Source organism: Malus sylvestris, chromosome 17 (assembly GCF_916048215.2).
Source record: "Malus sylvestris chromosome 17, drMalSylv7.2, whole genome shotgun sequence".
NCBI lineage: Eukaryota > Viridiplantae > Streptophyta > Magnoliopsida > Rosales > Rosaceae > Malus > Malus sylvestris.
Genome location: NC_062276.1, coordinates 2,562,913 through 2,580,289, shown reverse-complemented (window position 1 = coordinate 2,580,289; position 17,377 = coordinate 2,562,913). Strand labels below are relative to the sequence as shown.

The following is a 17,377-nucleotide window of genomic DNA, read 5'->3' as shown; positions in this document are numbered from 1 at the left end:
AAAAAACTTTTCACCATAAAGTCCCCAGCATGTATTGTTCGCATCTCCACTGACCATTCTCTAATCCTAGTTGTTTCAATATGTATTCTTTTGCTCGGCCAATTTCCTTCTTTGTGGCTCCATCGGCGGCAGAGCAAATTTCTGTTTTGTTATTAGATAATTAAATTATTTTTGTTTTGTGAGGCCATTCCTGTGTACAAATTAATATATTAAGACATAGCAGATGTTGATAATTCAACTGTTTTTGTTTTGTTATTAGATACAATGTGATAGAAGAAGTGCACGAGAAGCTGATGATGCTTCTAGACAAGCTTCCAAAGCTAGTTCCCAAGTATACGAGAACAAGTACTAAATAGTTAGCTTATAAAACTTATGATATTTTGATATAAGTTGTTCGAATTTTGTGTCTTCCATGTTCGGTTGTCACAGAGAAGTAGTCCAAACATAGAAAGAGACAACATTAAGAGAAAAGAAAGGTCTAAAGCCACTTCTCAGGTAGTAACACACGCTTGATAATAATTGTTAAATAGTTTGATAACTTAATCATTTGAAATTGATGTTCTTATTTGGTTTCTTTATGCTAGTTAAACCTGTTGGTATTTTACGAGGGTCTTCATGCAAGTTACTAAATTGGCTCGGAAATGGACAAGTTGTTGCAACTGGAGAAATAGAATCAACAAATCCTGAGGTGAAAGTTCATCACATGGTGCTTGATCCTGATTGATGGAAAGTTTGGGTAAGAGTGGAGAATATATCTTTGTACCGCCCTACAAGTGAATTTTGTGTTGTGGAGGATGCTATATCTAGTACAATTGCCTGGCCATCAAAGTACGTCTGAGTTGGAGAGTAATTTTAGTTCGTACTTAGACTAGAAAATGGTACTTTGGCACTACATGGATAGTATTTTATGACTTCCGTTGTTTATGTATTCATTAGGCACTACATGGATAGTACTTTATGACTTTTGTTGTTTATGTATTCATTTGGAAACTCAAGTATTTTTAAATTATGTTATAATAGTATCAAGTATTTTTTATGTAATTATTATATTGTAGTAAATATGCAATTTTGTTGATTATTCTGTACTAAAATATATAAATAAATCAATCAATATATATATATATATATATTTGTTAAATATTTTTTTTTTAATTTTGGAAAATAATTTATAACGGGCATTAAATGTGGTCAATTAGTAATCGACAACGGTAATAGCATGTGGTGTTAGATCTCAATCTACCACGGGTACAATCCGTGGTTATATTGCATTTGACAACGGACATAGCCTGTGGTAGAAACTGAGACTTTTTATCACATCCAGAATACTAACGGGCACAGTGTCCGTGGTAGATTGCAATTTATCACGGGCATTCACCGTGATAGATGAGCTTTTTTCTTCTAGTGAAAGGAGGAGGGCACCAGGCACCTGAGAAGGATATGTTTCTGTGTGTGTATGGTCGATAATGGCCATAAATATTACCCGTCGCCAACATAAAAAGTAGAACAAGTATAATGGCTCCTCTCTCTCTCTCTCTCTCTCTCTCTCTCTCCAAATGCAACTACATGTCACATCCATTTCACCTATCAAGTCAAATGCCTTTGTCTTTGCCATCGGTGGCTTTGGCTGATCGCGGAGAGAATTTGTCTTGTAATCGGATGTATGTATACACTTTTGTTTATGTTTCACTTATCACATAATCAGAGAGAAACAACTCAAGGACACCACATATTCTCTTCTTTGGGGAGCCAGGTAAATTTTTATGTAGCACAGGTTATTTACGTGATAAGAAGTGCAAACACGTGTGTAGATATATTAAACTAATTAATTAATATCAAGGCTGGTGGAGCTTGGCTCATCTAGCACATATTATATCCCTGAACCTTTCTAACCACATGATTTAATATATTAATAGATTCATCATCAGATTTCTTACCCACCAATACTACTGCAATTCAGCTGGTTATGCATCTGTGAGCAATCTTACTTTAAGGAGCTGCAGGTACCCTAATTGATGGACTTGTAAAGGCCCAGAAAATCCAACAAGCAGTCTTACTTTTGCTGGACTGAAGTTTGCATCTGTCCAATAGACCCGCCCATGATGCCACAAAACTCTGGGAATGTTGAAAGGGGAGCACTGTCAGGCTCGGAGCCAGTATCTGTGATCTGCCCAGTGTAGGCAATATGTATAAACGCATTGAAGCTTAAGGGATAAAGCACGTAGTGTTACACTATCGCGATTTAAAACGTTGATTCGTACTTAACCACACTATCGCAATTTAGCACCCCACATTGACGCAATTCTGGTTCCGCCACTGAAAGGGACAACATTTTTATTCTCTTCAAGTTATAGCAGCAATAGGTTCCAATTGTCCCACTGGATTTCATTCCTGCACGACTCAGCGCTAGTCTCATTCTATATTGGTCAGACAGCCTCGTCGAAGTTTCTCACTACAAGAACACGGTGACCCAATCACAATCATGTCCCAATTTGTGCCCGGTTAGATTTATTCAATTAGTCGCCAATAGTTGATGAATCTATCTATAACGGTTGAAGCGTTTTAACAGTTGATAGTTGATGAATCTATCTATAACGGTTGAAGCGTTTTAACAGTTGATAGTTGATGAATCTATCTATAACGGTTGAAGCGTTTTAACAATTGATCTAACAGTTTTTTGACAGATTCTTGAGTTTAATTACTTACTAAGATTGGTTACTTTAATTGATAGGTGACTCAAGTTCGAGAATTTTTTCAAGTGTGTCCGGAATACGGGGTGGTACATCACATGTCATAATACAATTGGAAAAGTTTTTTTTTTTTTTTTTTCAAGTATTCCTCCAATTGTATAATAACATGTCATGTACCGCATGTGTTCCGAACACACTGAAGAATTTCTCCCAAGTTCAATCCCAAAGATGTATTTGTTGTATTTTTGTATTTTAAGCATCATTAGCCACTGGTTTGCCTTTTACTCCCCTCATTAGTCACAGAAGTCTTTTACTTATCCTATTTTATACACTCTTAATATAAATTGATTAATTGTCCGTTTTGCTTGTAGTAAATGTAACAGAAAACCGTAATCGAAATATCTTTTGGACTTTGGGAGTGTCCAAATCGATTGTCTAAATCTATAAACCCCAAAATGGATATAGCACTTGACTTCCCGTCCATATATCACCATCTTTAGGGTTTGATTATTGAGCGAAAACAGATGGAAAAATCACGTAAATGTATCACTTTTAGGGTACAAACATTATCAACTATAACCAGTGTTTAAAATATTCACGAAATTGTCATTATTTCCATTAAAATATCTAAAAATCAAGAATCGATATGGAAACAGAGGAAAAATGCAAACTTCACCCTATAAGGCGCGAAATATAGGAAAATTGATGAGTATCGATTATATTTACTGATTCACTATAAATTTTTTACAGGAATCCAGATTTCAAACTTTTGAAATTTTGTTTGAGAAACTTTTCTTTAATTGCGATTAAATTTGAGTGAGTTGATAACCCACTTCATTGCAAATTGGCCATATTTCGTCGAAGGCTACCAATGTTGATATTGATGATATCCATCAATATTTCCATAAATTTGCATATCGATATTTCTACCTATTTTGATATTTTAAACATTGAGTTCAAATACTTAGCCTTTGCCTGGCGAAAATAATATATACATGTAGCTCACGAATATTCTACTACTCGTGACAAAAAAACATACATATTAAAGTTCATATAACCTTTGGCTAACTTCAGAATAACTTGAGCTAGAAGAAATAGAATTCAACTTCCAATGAAATTTATATTCCTTATTTCAATCGACCTAGGATTCTGTCTTACACCTAGCCCTTCTGCCCTAGAAAAAACTTATATACAATTCGAATTAGAATGATAATTCCTTGTGTGTTTTAACTTACTCACATAATATCGGAATTGAATTATGATACTGTACCATCGACGTCCATTTAATTTCTCTATTGTACACAAAGTCTTATATAATCTTTTCCAATATGGATATAATCTAAATTAGTGTCATCCATGCATAATTAACACTCTTATCCAAATCGTAATTGGGTTTAGGCTGCTAATTAGGATTAACCAACTCCATGTACAATTTATGTACGTTACTAATTGGTTGACAGAAAAAAGCCACCGGATAAATAGGCAACACGTGTATGGCGCCTCCAATCCGAAACGATGGCAGAGTAAGTAATTAACTTGGAAACCAAGACCCATTTCCGTAACCGTCGTAACCACCTGAAACAGTAGAGAGCTCGGATTCCATGCAACACTCATGCACGCCAAAAACCACACCGCGCCGCTTCGCCGCGCCATTTCCTTGCGCCCCAAACAACAAAATCGACGGCCCAGATCGAATCGTAACCCGGTTCCTGATCATCCGGACAGAGTCCGATACACGAGCGAGTTCGTCCCGCCTCCGGAAACCTGTAAAATCCGAGATAAATGCGAAAAATAAAAATAAAAATTATCCAGAAAATAAATAAAATGGAAATTCAATTGTACAAGGATTCGAATTACTCGCCAGCTGCTGCCTCTATAAATATCAGCCGTCCGTTCTCTCAAAATCTCACACACCCTCTCTCTCGCTCTAGATTTTCTGATTCTCTCTCTAGCTTCCTCTCTCTAGCTCTGCAAAGATGGTGAGCGCTGAAGCAGCAAGAAACGTCGTAGGCATTATCGGTACGTGCGCTCCGTACAGTATAAAAACCCTTTGATTTCTTCCGTCACGCTCTTCATCTTCTAGCTATAGCTATGCTGCTCATGCTTCGATTTTGTGGATTTTTGTTGTTGTTAGTTTGTGATTTTTCTTAATTTTCTGATCGTAATGTAATTAGTTTGTAAATCAGAGAGATAATGATGATTAATTAGCGTTCTGATTTTTGTGTTTGTTTGTTTGGTTTTTGATCGTGTGCAGGGAATGTCATCTCCTTCGGGCTTTTTCTCTCCCCTGTGTAATCTCTCTCTCTCTCTCTCTCGTTTGTGATGATCTCGATCAGTGATGATTTTGCTGTTCTTGTTGCGTGAATAATCGATAATGCGTGATTAGATGAGTTTAAATCGGTGATTAACTAGTGAAATTATGTACTGAACTGAGTTTTCTTTTGGATTGGGACGTGATGATGACCGTACGATTAATTACTGAACCAGCTTAATTAGTTAATCAGCTAGTTTCTACTTTGATTAGTTCCTGTTAATTACATGCATTAAAGTACAAGCATGCTTTCTGAATCTATGAAATATTGGCATGTTTTGTTTAATTAATTTCATCTGAAACATGAGATTTTCTCATTTACTTTAATTAAATTAAATTAAATTAATTTACTTTTGTATCTGAAATATGAGATTTTGTGCAAGTATTTAATGAATTTTACTTTACTTTAATTAAATTAAATTAAGCTTAAATTTTGTTTGTTCTAAGAAATTCTGATTTAATTAAACATGTATTAATCTTGGGGATACGCAGTCCTACATTTTGGAAAATCATTAAGAAGAAGGACACGGAGGAGTTCAAGCCGGACCCTTACATGGCAACAGTACTGAACTGCTTGTTCTGGATCTTCTACGGCATGCCGTTTGTTCACCCTGACAGCACTCTTGTGGTCACCATTAACGCCATCGGCCTTGCTCTCGAGGTCATCTACCTCACTATCTTCGTCGTTTATGCTTCGGCCAAAGGAAGGGTACGTAATTAATCAACTAACTACGTACACTCTTAATTTCGCCCCTAATCGCATTTTGTTTGTATGTTAATATAGTATTGTTCTGTTTATTGTATCAAATTTTGCAGAAGAAGGTGGGTTTATGGCTTGCCGGTGAAGTAATCTTCTTCGCCGCGGTGGTTCTGATCACTCTGCTATGCGTGCACGGCACCAAGAACAGGTCTATGGTGGTTGGTATCATCTGCGATATTTTCAACATCATTATGTACTCTTCCCCTCTTACTATCATGGTAAGTAATTATCGATTAATCCGCGCTTAGTTCCCTAATTTTTCGGTTGGATTACGTTAAGTTTGTCATGATTTCGTGTTTTCTTTCCGCTAGGCGAAAGTGATCAAGACCAAGAGTGTCGAGTACATGCCGTTTTACCTCTCACTGACCAACTTCCTCAATGGTTTGATCTGGACCGCTTATGCTCTCATCAAGTTTGACATCTACATCCTGGTAATTACTAATTACTAATTACAAACAACTTTTAACGTACTTTCGCTGTGACCGATTAAGTTTTTACTTCTCGGATTAGCCTCAAACATGCTGCTTAATGTGCATTTTAATTATGTAATGCAGATTAGCAACAGTCTCGGTGCACTTTCTGGTTTGGTTCAACTCGTTCTTTATGCATGGTACTACAAGTCCACTCCGAAGGACAGTAAGGACGTCGCCGGAAAGCCTACAACAGAAGTGCAGCTCTCTGATACAGCTACCGGAGCAGCTATAGTCTGATGATTTTACTCCGCATCACCGGATTCCGTTCAAGTTTTTTAACTTTTTTCTTCACCTTCGCCTTAGTTTTGATATGGAAAATTTTTCTAGTACATTTTAATTTCTCTTGCCTGATTAATTTCGGGTTTTCAAGATTGTAAATATTTCATTTTTGCTAAGCAGTGACGGGTAACTGAAGCACTGCATAGGCAATTTTTTTTTAGGTTTTGGATTTAATTTTAGTGACAGTTTATGCTTTGGCAAATGTCTTTATGTGCACCAACTTTTTGTGCTATTTTTCTTTGGTTAATGGATCATGGATGGAAAGAGTAGCAACGAAACTCGTTGTTACTCTTTTCGGTCAAACATTATTGTTATTGGTAAGCCCAAAAATATTCATTTGCGTCCAGATTCAAGACTCATTTCGTAATGAGTTTGTAGCTATGCCGGTTGATAGCATTCACCTTTACACTTTAAGTTTTGAATTTGATTTATCTTTTCCAGTTGTTCTTATATCACCTCTCAAATAATTAATATTCAAACCCTATTCGAGAATGGTAAGTCCCCTATTAAGGAGAGATTTTGTGTTTACACAGCACCAGAGTCAAACTTGAGTTCAAGGAGACAAAACACTACCCTAGTCAAGACTCAAGGGGTGCTCTCCTTCACCAATTCAATCAAACTTTGAGTTCTAGAGGTCGAAACACTATCATGGTCAAAACTATATAGGGAAAAAACTCGAGAGATATGCCCTTTCATGGTCAATTCATCACATAACAAACGTGGATTAGACAAGTAATTAAATACTTGTACTGTCGATTAGACAAGTAATTAAATACGTGTACTGTTCAAATATTTCCATCCCAAGTGAAAAATCGAAGACTCAAAATCCAAAGAGTTGAAAATATCTTATCCAAAGAGTCGAAGACTCAAAATCCCCATGTGCCAGGCTGCCATAAATCTCCCATTATTTTGTTATATGAGTGAGAGAGAGAGAGAGAGAGGAGAGAGAGAGAGAGAGACCAACAGAGCAGCAAGTCTGCAGCAAAACCAACCCCAACTCACCAATCACCTTATCCAACCGATTACCCAATCCCCCTCCATCCCCCTCCTCCTATCTCTCTCAGCCTGCTCATGTCAACGAATTAGAATCCTGCAAATTGTCAAACTCCAATGGCAGCCCTCCTCTCCTGCCCCTACTCTGCTGCTTCTCCAGCTTCCTCCTCCTCCACCAAATTCTTCAGCCGCCACCGCCCTCCCTTCCCAATTTCCCACAACCACCTTGCCACCCGCCGTTCCTCGCCACTCCCTATTCAATGCCAGATCCACAACCAACAGGTGCCATTTTTTGTTTACATTTTCTGCAATTTTATTCTATCAAATTCTTGGAAATTAATTTATTTTTACAAATTAGAATATATGAACTGTATAGAATATTGGGTACTTTGTTAAATTAGAATCTTTTCAGAAAGCTGTGACATTTTTCTGCAAAAAAGTTGAATGTGCATAGAACCCATTGGGCATCTTCACTTGTTTAAGCAGAAAGGGAAGATCTTTTGTTGCAAATATTGATTGTACATAGAACCCACTAAGCATTTTCACTTGTTTCAGCAGAAAGGGAAGTCATTCTCCATCAAGGAGTGCGCGATTTCGATAGCGTTGGCGGTGGGATTAATGACAGGAGTTCCTGCATTGGATTGGTGTAGCAATGCCTATGCGGCGGCTAATCCAGTGGTGCCTGATCTGGCTGTACTGATCTCTGGACCGCCGATAAAGGACCCGGGGGCATTGCTGAGATATGCTCTGCCTATTGATAACAAAGCTATCAGGGAAGTACAGAAACCGCTTGAAGACATCACTGAGAGTCTCAAGGTAGCTGGGGTCAAAGCACTCGATTCCGCTGAAAGGGTAAAATTCATCAAACAATTTCTTTCATTGCCTTCATTGTGTTTATGTATGTGGAGTTTGGAAAGATGGTGACCGAGACACTGAATTGGGATGCAGAATTTGAGGCAGGCGTCTAGAGCACTGACGCAGGGGAAGTCTTTAGTTGTATCTGGATTAGCTGAATCGAAGAAGGAACACGGAGTTGAATTGCTTGGCAAGCTGGAAGCTGGAATGAAGGAGCTTCAGCAGATTGTGGAGGATAGAAATAGAGATGAAGTAGCAGCAAAACAGAAGGAGCTACTTCAATATGTTGGGGGGTGAGTATTTGGTACAAAAATTTACTTGTGATATGGTCAACAATCTTGGCTTTCTAATTTCGTTACACTTGATTGATCAGCATGAAAAATGTAAAACAGAAAACCAAAATGTAGGTTTTTTCTGTCTGAAATAGCTGCAAAAGACTTTCCGTGTTTATGAGCAAGACACTGGCTCGTCGTTCCCTTTCCAAAAAGGTATTTTCGGGCTAAATCAGACACCGAAAACTCAGAAAATACTATGCACGCAGGATTACTATTCATGTCGGGATTTGCTGCTTTTATCTGCTCTTCTGGTCCTATGTCACACCGAGCAATAGAAAGAACATTAGTAAAACCGAGACTGAATCAGCCGGCATTGTTTGCATTCACTATTACAAAACAACACCGCCTACGCCCCCTAGTGTAGGTTAGAGCTAGAGCTGAAAAGACATTGAAATGTGCGAGGATTGTCAGTTATAACATGCGTATCCTCATATATGCGCTTGTCATTGACTGCAGCTGAGATCTTCCTGGGGCATTGGGTTTCTGCAGTGTTGAAGAGGATATGGTGGACGGATTCCCTTACCAAGTGCCTGAAGAATACCAAAGCATGCCTCTGTTGAAGGGGAGAGCGACGGTGGATATGAAGGTCAAGGTTAAGGACAATCCCAGCCTTTCTGATTGTGTCTTCCGTATCGTTCTTGATGGTTACAACGCCCCTGTAACTGCCGGGAACTTTGTAGATTTGGTGGAACGACACTTCTATGACGGCATGGAAATCCAACGAGGTAACATCGCATAGTAAACATGTAACTCTTATGTATTTCAATTTTATGTTTACTAGTTCATCTGACCTCAAAACTTAAAATTTCGACTTGGCTTTGCTTTTGCTTACAGCGGATGGTTTTGTTGTACAAACTGGTGACCCTGAAGGACCTGCAGAGGGTTTCATAGATCCAAGTACAGAGAAAACAAGGGCAATACCATTAGAAATCACGGTCGAGGGAGAGAAATTACCTTTTTATGGAGAAACCTTGGAAGTAAGCTTCTCACACCTTCCCTCTGCGTTTATGTGTTTCTGTTAATTAGTTGCACGTATAATGTATCCGACGAAAGAAGGTATAGGAATTTATTTGCTTATATTATCTAGACATGGATTACGAAATTCGTATTCTGACAGGAGCTCGGGCTATACAAGGCACAAACAAAGCTTCCGTTCAATGCGTTCGGAACAATGGCTATGGCGAGAGATGTAAGATCAATGTCGTGGTTCATCTTTTCTCGTTTGATCAATTCAGAAGTTGAGAATAAATGGTTTCCAAATTTTGTTGGCAGGAATTTGAGGACAATTCTGCTTCCAGCCAAGTGTTCTGGCTGCTCAAGGAAAGTGAGCTAACTCCAAGCAATTCCAACATATTGGATGGTAGGTACTCAGTGTTTGGATATGTCACACAGAACGAAGATTTCTTGGCAGATTTGAAAGTTGGTGACGTTATAGAATCGATCCAAGTGGTGTCTGGCCTGGAAAATCTTGCCAATCCGAGCTACAAGATTGCTGGCTAGGGAACATTCTGTACTACTTTGTAAATTTATTCCGGGATCCGGCAGACCGTCGTATTGTTTTGAGAGAATTTGTAGCATTTGTTTGGAGGGTGTAATGTATTCACTTGGTGTTTTCTTAATAAACCAACATCATTCAGTTTATTTGATCCGACAATCAAAAATTGAAAGGGGTATGTTGGAAGTAAAAAATGATGTGTGGATAGCACATCCCTATATAAGTGCTCGTTTGGAAATATTTTTAAAATGATTGAAAGTGCTTTTGGTAAAGATGTTTTATAAACCAATTCTTAGTAAACATCTAAGTGAATCTTAAAAAAGCACTTTAAGTGCTTCCTACAAGAAGCATGTATCTGGTGCTTCTTTCAAAAAGCACTTAATTTGCTTTTGAATCTAAAAATGTTTTCAGTTGTTTTAAGAGAACTTTCAAACGAGCTCTAATTCAATTATAATTATATTTGGCAAGTGGCATTTTATCATAGTGGTGGAAAGGAGTTAATCCTTGCATAACAGCGTGAATTCGAATCTTGTCAGTAGCTAATCTAACAAAATCAATTGTTTAAAAAATTAACACTCAATACTACAGTCTGGTGGTATTCCTCTTCACTTGGAAGTGAATTGTCTTAGGTTCGAATCTTATGGATGACGAATTTGATACCAAATTAGGCTACCCATTGTGTGGCTTAGCCGAACTCCTTATTCTCTTCGTATAAAAATATTTATGTACTAAAAAAAAAACTAAAAAAAATTATTATTGTACTTGTAAATGAAGTTTGGTAGAAAATAATGGGCCTTTTATTGGGCTCGGCCCGCCCATATTTCTCTTTAGGCCTCACCCAAATCAGGGGATAAGATAACGTATATAAATGGGAGGCTAATCGATGACCAACGAGATTAACTTCCACTTCTGCAACCATGGTGGTTGTATCTTCCACTTCCCCTTCTCTCAAATCCAATTTCACTCCCCAACTCTCCACCGCCGCAAACCACCACCTCAGCAACCCTTCCCGCCACCCCATTTCTCCGTCTCTGCTATACCTCGGCCAAATCTATGGCGACCCCACGAGACACAGGAATTCCAAAGCCCCAAGCTCAAGTGGATTTTTCTCTGTTAAAGCTTATGTGGACAACCCAAATTCCATCTCCAGCTTCGCCAGCAAGGTCATCGGCTCACTCCCGGTTGTCGGTTTGATAGCGAGGATTCTCAGCGACGAAGGAGGCCTCGGTGGAGACACCGTTGATTTCGCAGAGTTTCGGAGGCGGGTGGGGAAGAAGTGCACTACTGATGATTCTAGAGCTTTTTATGAGTTCCAAGATCGACGAGGCCGGGTAAAGATCGAATCTTTAAAGACCCGTTTGGAAATGCTTCTTTAAAAACCACTTCTGTTCATAAGCAGTTTGTTGAATATGTTACTAAAAATTCAAGTGCTTCCTAGAAAAGCACTTGGAAGCGATTCCCGAGGAAGCACCTAGTCATATGCTCACCTTTAAATTTGTGTTTTTGTGTGAAATGTGAATCTTTGCGATTGAGTTTGGAAAAATGGACGAGTTTTGAGTTGGATTTTGATGTTTTGTGCAGGCAGGGGATCCTCTTTATGTTCTAATGTGCTGTTGGGTAGCAGCCATTGGTGCCGGACTTCTGAAATCCGAAGAGATTTTAGAAGGGGCGGCGAGGCTGCGTGTTTCAAATGATATCGAATTCGAAGAGCAGAACTTCATTTCCTTGATCAACGAGGCAAAGGAGGTTGGTTTGGTTGGTTCGAAGTTTTGATCATGTTTAACTTATGTGTGGCTCAAAGTTTTGTTCACTGTTCTAACTAAAAATGATGTATGAAAAATGCAGAGACGGGCGAAACTAAAGGCTCCTACACCGGTTATCCCTATGGAGATTCGGGTTGAGAAAGCTCTTGAAGGGATTTACCTCTGTTGCTTCGGGAAGGATCCTATCGAAGAAGAAGATGAAAGACTTCTGAATGTAATGCTTAGGGCTGTTTATCCATCCGTTGAGCGGTCTGAGCTGCAACGGATTATTAAGGAAAAGGCACAGAAAGTATCCGATGGAAGTACTGATGGCAGCGTTCGAGAGCCAAAGCCCCTATCGAAAGAAGCAGTTCAAATGCAGATGAAGGACCTCCAATTCCTTCAACAAAATAGAGATAGAGACACTTGATTCAAGTGCTTCTCCTCACTTGTACCTTGTAAGCAAAGAAATTCAAGATTTAATGATAGTACAAGTTTATCATTTACTCGTGGATTCGCAGTTTTTGTTTCAAAGTTTACGAAACAACTAATTAGAGAAAACCTTCCTAGCTGTTGGTCCTCTGCTTGCTTCCCAGCCAAGAAAAAATATGACAGATAACTTATCAATCGAGGATTCGCCAGCCAACCAAACTTCCGAAAACAAGGCGGTAGGGGATAGAAGGGAAAATACTACAACGAAAAATCGTAGGGCAGAAACTCCACTTGCATATAACCATATGATAATCTCATAACAGCAACAACTCATAGCCTAATACAAATCAAAGAAAAGCAAGTTCCTTTTACAGTATTTGATTGGAGTTACCAGCTCTGTAGTAGGCCAGAGTTGCAATGGCTCCCCTCGTACAAGTAGACTCCCGTAGAAATAGCTCCACGACGTCTGCTAAACAAGAAACTTTCTTAGGCAGGCACTGAGAAAAACTACATATCAATGTACCACCACCTCATTAACCAGAAAAACCATATCTTTATACTGATCGAAATCTGTTTCCAAGCGGGGATGTGAAATGCCTTAGCGAAGGTCACTTTTCAAACAGCGTTAACCACTTCACCAGCACCAGGATTAACCAGTTCATTAACATTGATCAGCTCATATTCCACTAGTGACAAGTTGTTATCTTCCTTCACAGAGAAGCTGGCAGGTTCGGTTACTTCAACTCGACCCCATTTGTCCACAGCAAGCCTCATAGAACCCTTGAACATGTCTATTTTCGCGTTGCGCAGGATTACTGTTGCACCAGTTGTCATCAAGTCAACTGTCCACAGGAAATTTAAAGACATTTTAAGAACAATCTCATCTAAAATCCGTGCAATCCAACAACAAAAAAAGTAAAAAAGTGTTGACGCCGGAAAATCAAGATAAGATCAAAGATCAATGTCGGATAAAAGACACTACCTTGATCATTTCTGGCAGTGAAAATGATGGTTCCGGTTTCATCTCCAACCAAGCATTCCGCGATCCTCACCTGACGAACTTGGATTCCATCAGGACGGGCCTTCTGCATTACCATCTTCGAGCTAACAACCTTCACGACCAAGGTATGTCCCTTGGTGTCCGGTTTCAGCTGATCAACCTTCTTGAAGACGGGTTTCCTCTTTGCCGGTCTTGTTTCCGCCATTTCTAGCAAAAAATCTAAGATAACCCAACACAGAGAAACACATCAACAATCCGAACAACCTCGAACAATCTTAACCAATACAAACATGAATCCAGAACCCAAATTTAACTACATTTGCCACAAGATACAAGAACAAAGCGTCACAAATGTTCACAAAGATGCAACATTTAGCTTCGTAATTGGTCACAAATTACATCATTAGTCAAACATTCTCAATTGGGATGTAGCCTTTGATGAATGATGATGAACAGAACAAAAAATAAATAGAAAATTAAAAAAAAAATCAGCAGCTAAAAAAGCAAGAACCTTTATCTCTCTTCAGATGAATTTTTGCTAGAAAACTAGGAAAATGCAGATAGGATTCAGCTTTGGAATTACCGTTTAGAGAGAGAGACACACACACACAACAAATTGCAGATCCAGAGAGAGAGAGAGAGAGAGAGAGATGAAATTGGTTTTTTACAGTAGTGAGAGTATGTGTGTGGTGGTGGAATTTGTGACCGTTGAAATCGCCTTTTGAAACGAAAGGTTACTGGACCAACGTCCGTTTGATCTTCCACATTTTCATGAGCAGATCCTGTTTGTACACGTCTTCAAATTCAATGGACGTGTGGTCCAGATTGAATTTTCTATTTTTATGAATATATATAAAAACAAGTCCAACTGTTCAAGCTTCAGTTTTGAGCAATTTTTCATTTTTGATACAACTATATTGACCAAGAGAAAATCGAACTCTGGACCTCGGAGAAGAGATAATGCTTTTCAGCACTTGATTACAAACTCTTTCCAAGTCGGAGAGCATTTTGTAGCGCTAATAACAAATTCCGTTAATGCTCTTCCATTTATGAACTAGAACAGTAACAAGTTCTTATTATTGAAAGGGAAAATACTCTCACAAGTCTCACAGAGACATAGTAACGCATGCTCAGATTAAACCGGTGCCCTATACGGCTATACAACCGGTGGAACAAAGAAGATAAAAACATTGGGTGCACAGACCCTAAAGTCGAAAGCTTTTGGCTACATTATTCATATGGAGCTACATCATCGTTGGCGTCTGCAAGCGAACACGAAGTAGCAGACTTCATCACAAGCACCGAACTACTGGTACTGGCTTGCTAGTTTACCGTCCTTGACAATGTAGTTTTGTGCTGGAAATTCTTCTCCCTTGAAGTACCTGTCAAGCATATCCTTCGTCCCAGCAGCATAACGCAACTACACATTACATGATGGATTTCAGTTGTGGGAACATATGAAGTGAAACCGCGAGCGTAAAGGAGAAAATCATTGAAAATAAATGTACCTGTGCGTCAATTGTGGTACCGGATATATGAGGGGTCATAGCATGGTTCGGCATGTATCGCCATGGATGGTCTTTTGGAGCTGGTTGTGGGTTCCAAACATCACCACTGTAACCTGGGGAATCATAGAATTATATGAAACGATTAGCCAAAAGTCAACTGAATTAATTCGACTAACATTGACCTGTTCATGAGCTACCTGCAATGTGTCCGCTGGAGCAAGCATCGACAACAGCCTGCGTGTCCATGATTGCTCCACGAGCATTGTTAACGATCAGGACTCCCTTCTTACACTTCGCAATTCTTTCTTTGTCAAACAGTCCTCTGTGTCACAAGATCACACATCCGCTTGAATAGTATTACATTTTGCAGTTCTATCTTTTCAAACATCTCCGAGTCACAATATCAATGAACGGAATAAAATAGTCAGAAGATTAGCCTTGACACAAGTACCTTGTTTTTTCAGTAAGTGGTGTGTTGACAACGATAACATCACATTTCGGAAGCATTGCATCCAGATCCTCCTCGAACTTTGCCCCAGTCTGTTGCTCCAATTCGGGGTCAATCTTGACGCGATCATGATAGAGAAGATTGCAGTTGAAGGGCTTCAACCTTTGGAGCAAAAGCCTACCAATACGTCCAGCACCAACCGTCCCCACTGTCTTTCCTTCGAGATCATAAGCTCTGTGGGCAATACCTGCAACGTTCCATTCCCCGGTTACAATCTGCTGATACCCAGGTACGAAGTTGCGGACGAGAATGAGGATTCTCATGAGCTCGTCTTCTGCAACCGAAACCACATTGCTTCCCGTGACCTCTGCCACTGTCAAACCAGCAGCAGCTGCAGCTTTCAGATCAATGTGATCAGAGCCAATTCCAGCGGTTAGAAGCAGTTCCAAATTCTTGGCCTTTTTGATCCGTTCAGCCGTGACATAGGCAGGGTGGAACGGGGTTGTTATGAGAACATGAAGATCTTCAATGTGTTTCTCTAGTTCTGAACAAACAGCACCAAAAGGAAAAATCAGCTTTTAAGTCCAACGAAAACTCATCTTAAAGCCGAAAAACTTGTCAAATTAACAAGTTACCGGTCAGTGATTAGGGAAATTTTGATGCCATATACATGCTAGCAGGACAAGTTTAAAATAATTTGAGTCTAAAAGCTTTTAACCAACACTAATCAATCACATTAATCAGCAAAGTGTACCCTTTTCTTTCGTGTTTCTGGCAAGGCGATATTCTAAACTATTCTAATCTACAAGGAAGGTGAATCCAACTCGGGGGAAGTGGGCGGCGGTACTAACATAACCAACGAGCTTAACTCACGTCTGCAAACTAATTATAGCCTTAAAGAAGCAATTTTTGTAATTACTAACCACAATCTGGTCCTTCCTTGTCATCAGTGACAATATACTCGTGGCCCTGTGATTCCAGCCAGTCCCTTATCCCCAAAGCTCTCTCCTGAGAACCCAGAAAATTGGGGTTCAATTCTGCATACTCATTTGCCTTGTAAAACACCCCAACAATCTTTTTGCTTCCACCAGATGCCTGCTCATACCAAAACCACATCAATTCAACACAACCCAAAATTTGGATTTTTAATTTTTAATTAAAAAAAAAAAAACAAGAGACTTGTAGCTCAGTTGGTTAATCGCAATCGCCCCATAAGCTAAAGGTGGCATTTTTAAGAGGTGATCAGCAATTAAACAAGCTGAATTATCACAATTAATTAATTGCTGAATTAAATTCCGTGAAATTATGGAGTGGCTTACATGGAGGTGCCTGGTGAAAGTTGTTGATGATGCTGAGCTTCCTGATGAAGCAAGAGCTCGAACTGCAGAAGCAATCACACCCTTACTCGCCATGGATTCTTAAGCTTTCCCTGCTAATTGGTTTGCCAGATGATGCTTAAAAATTGTCTGCAACCCAAAGCTTTCTGCCCATTTATTTATAGACAAGCAAATAAAAAGAGAGCTCAGTCCCCCTCGGCTTCTCTCCTCTTCATCACCTCGAAGCTTATTTTTTTATTATTTCCCTTCGAGTCTTTTGCCCTTTCACGTCATCAACCTCCACCTGATCTTTTTCGATTTTCCAATGCATGCTCCACACGTGTACAGTGTACTTGTCGGAAACTACTCTTTTTTCTCGAGAAATTTTTAGTTGTGACGGGAATACACGTAGTACATTATGTGTTTTTATTTAAGTGGTGAGAAATTTACCATTTAAATAGCAACACGTAGCACATATATCTCACCATTTATATAGCAACACGTGATTTACCACTTCGTATGACGACCACACTAAAAAATCTCTCCTCTTCCTCTTGGCAACTGTCTGATTAGATGGGTTCGTTTTAAAGTACTTTAAAAATGATTAAAAATGATTTCAAAAGGATTTTAAGTGTTTTTTAGAAGAGATGTGTTTATACCTAAATGCCTCGTTTGTTTGACCTTCTTTGCTAGGATTGAACTAGTTAGGACTAATAACCCATGTTTGGTATAGCAAAGGACTA

General features: G+C 39.1%; 5 protein-coding genes and 2 long non-coding RNA genes across 9 annotated transcripts; 5 read left to right on the top strand and 2 right to left on the bottom strand.

Annotated features, from left to right (window-relative positions):
- The first annotated feature begins 258 nt into the window (after positions 1–258).
- Positions 259–995, top strand: LOC126610586 (uncharacterized). Its single transcript, XR_007618578.1, has 2 exons — positions 259–495; positions 585–995. It is a non-coding gene; the product is annotated as an uncharacterized LOC126610586 (long non-coding RNA).
- Positions 996–1,410: 415 nt separating this feature from the next.
- On the top strand, positions 1,411–2,262 carry LOC126610584 (uncharacterized). Its single transcript, XR_007618577.1, has 2 exons — positions 1,411–1,750; positions 2,001–2,262. It is a non-coding gene; the product is annotated as an uncharacterized LOC126610584 (long non-coding RNA).
- Positions 2,263–4,623: 2,361 nt separating this feature from the next.
- Positions 4,624–6,818, top strand: LOC126610583 (bidirectional sugar transporter SWEET6a-like). The gene is made up of 6 exons (XM_050278687.1): positions 4,624–4,706; positions 4,942–4,978; positions 5,491–5,707; positions 5,815–5,976; positions 6,070–6,189; positions 6,313–6,818. Exons 1-6 carry the CDS (start codon positions 4,664–4,666, stop codon positions 6,466–6,468), a joined length of 735 nt encoding a protein of 244 aa, XP_050134644.1. The 5' UTR covers positions 4,624–4,663; the 3' UTR covers positions 6,469–6,818.
- Positions 6,819–7,416: 598 nt separating this feature from the next.
- LOC126610582 (peptidyl-prolyl cis-trans isomerase CYP38, chloroplastic-like) lies at positions 7,417–10,334 on the top strand. 2 transcript variants are annotated; one of them, XM_050278685.1, is made up of 7 exons: positions 7,417–7,785; positions 8,059–8,355; positions 8,452–8,651; positions 9,183–9,418; positions 9,528–9,670; positions 9,811–9,882; positions 9,966–10,334. In XM_050278685.1, exons 1-7 carry the CDS (start codon positions 7,621–7,623, stop codon positions 10,191–10,193), a joined length of 1,341 nt encoding a protein of 446 aa, XP_050134642.1. In that variant the 5' UTR covers positions 7,417–7,620; the 3' UTR covers positions 10,194–10,334. The 2 variants fall into 2 exon arrangements, with proteins under 2 accessions (XP_050134642.1, XP_050134643.1); XM_050278686.1 differs by having other exon boundaries at positions 7,419–7,785; positions 8,062–8,355.
- Positions 10,335–11,070: 736 nt separating this feature from the next.
- On the top strand, positions 11,071–12,436 carry LOC126610580 (photosystem I assembly factor PSA3, chloroplastic). The gene is made up of 3 exons (XM_050278682.1): positions 11,071–11,519; positions 11,770–11,934; positions 12,034–12,436. Exons 1-3 carry the CDS (start codon positions 11,106–11,108, stop codon positions 12,358–12,360), a joined length of 906 nt encoding a protein of 301 aa, XP_050134639.1. The 5' UTR covers positions 11,071–11,105; the 3' UTR covers positions 12,361–12,436.
- Positions 12,437–12,636: 200 nt separating this feature from the next.
- On the bottom strand, positions 12,637–14,091 carry LOC126610581 (uncharacterized protein At4g28440-like). Of its 2 annotated transcripts, none has more exons than XM_050278683.1 (3): positions 13,946–14,091; positions 13,345–13,581; positions 12,637–13,204 (listed from the first exon to the last, which is right to left on the bottom strand). In XM_050278683.1, the coding sequence occupies exons 2-3, from the start codon at positions 13,565–13,567 to the stop codon at positions 12,978–12,980; spliced, it is 450 nt and encodes a 149-aa protein (XP_050134640.1). In that variant the 5' UTR covers positions 13,568–13,581; positions 13,946–14,091; the 3' UTR covers positions 12,637–12,977. The 2 variants fall into 2 exon arrangements, with proteins under 2 accessions (XP_050134640.1, XP_050134641.1); XM_050278684.1 differs by having other exon boundaries at positions 13,874–14,050.
- Positions 14,092–14,389: 298 nt separating this feature from the next.
- On the bottom strand, positions 14,390–16,880 carry LOC126610579 (formate dehydrogenase, mitochondrial-like). The gene is made up of 6 exons (XM_050278681.1): positions 16,638–16,880; positions 16,242–16,413; positions 15,322–15,862; positions 15,068–15,192; positions 14,871–14,983; positions 14,390–14,782 (listed from the first exon to the last, which is right to left on the bottom strand). Exons 1-6 carry the CDS (start codon positions 16,728–16,730, stop codon positions 14,669–14,671), a joined length of 1,158 nt encoding a protein of 385 aa, XP_050134638.1. The 5' UTR covers positions 16,731–16,880; the 3' UTR covers positions 14,390–14,668.
- Positions 16,881–17,377: the final 497 nt, after the last annotated feature.

Bases quoted from the DNA above. Each gene is read 5' to 3' on its own strand.
- LOC126610580 (XM_050278682.1), top strand. From the start codon at position 11,106: ATGGTGGTTGTATCTTCCACTTCCCCTTCTCTCAAATCCAATTTCACT. The intron at 11,520-11,769 runs GTAAAGATCGAA...TGTTTTGTGCAG, and splicing joins TCCAAGATCGACGAGGCCGG to GCAGGGGATCCTCTTTATGT. The intron at 11,935-12,033 runs GTTGGTTTGGTT...TGAAAAATGCAG, and splicing joins TGATCAACGAGGCAAAGGAG to AGACGGGCGAAACTAAAGGC.
- LOC126610583 (XM_050278687.1), top strand. From the start codon at position 4,664: ATGGTGAGCGCTGAAGCAGCAAGAAACGTCGTAGGCATTATCG. The intron at 4,979-5,490 runs GTAATCTCTCTC...GGGGATACGCAG, and splicing joins GGGCTTTTTCTCTCCCCTGT to TCCTACATTTTGGAAAATCA. The intron at 6,190-6,312 runs GTAATTACTAAT...TATGTAATGCAG, and splicing joins AGTTTGACATCTACATCCTG to ATTAGCAACAGTCTCGGTGC.
- LOC126610581 (XM_050278683.1), bottom strand. From the start codon at position 13,567: ATGGCGGAAACAAGACCGGCAAAGAGGAAACCCGTCTTCAAGAAGGTT. The intron at 13,205-13,344 runs GTAGTGTCTTTT...TCCTGTGGACAG, and splicing joins CACTGCCAGAAATGATCAAG to TTGACTTGATGACAACTGGT.
- LOC126610579 (XM_050278681.1), bottom strand. From the start codon at position 16,730: ATGGCGAGTAAGGGTGTGATTGCTTCTGCAGTTCGAGCTCTTGCTTCA. The intron at 16,414-16,637 runs GTAAGCCACTCC...TGGTATGAGCAG, and splicing joins CTTTCACCAGGCACCTCCAT to GCATCTGGTGGAAGCAAAAA. The intron at 14,984-15,067 runs GTAGCTCATGAA...ATGATTCCCCAG, and splicing joins CTCCAGCGGACACATTGCAG to GTTACAGTGGTGATGTTTGG.
- LOC126610582 (XM_050278685.1), top strand. From the start codon at position 7,621: ATGGCAGCCCTCCTCTCCTGCCCCTACTCTGCTGCTTCTCCAGCTTCC. The intron at 7,786-8,058 runs GTGCCATTTTTT...CACTTGTTTCAG, and splicing joins GCCAGATCCACAACCAACAG to CAGAAAGGGAAGTCATTCTC. The intron at 9,671-9,810 runs GTAAGCTTCTCA...GTATTCTGACAG, and splicing joins TTTATGGAGAAACCTTGGAA to GAGCTCGGGCTATACAAGGC.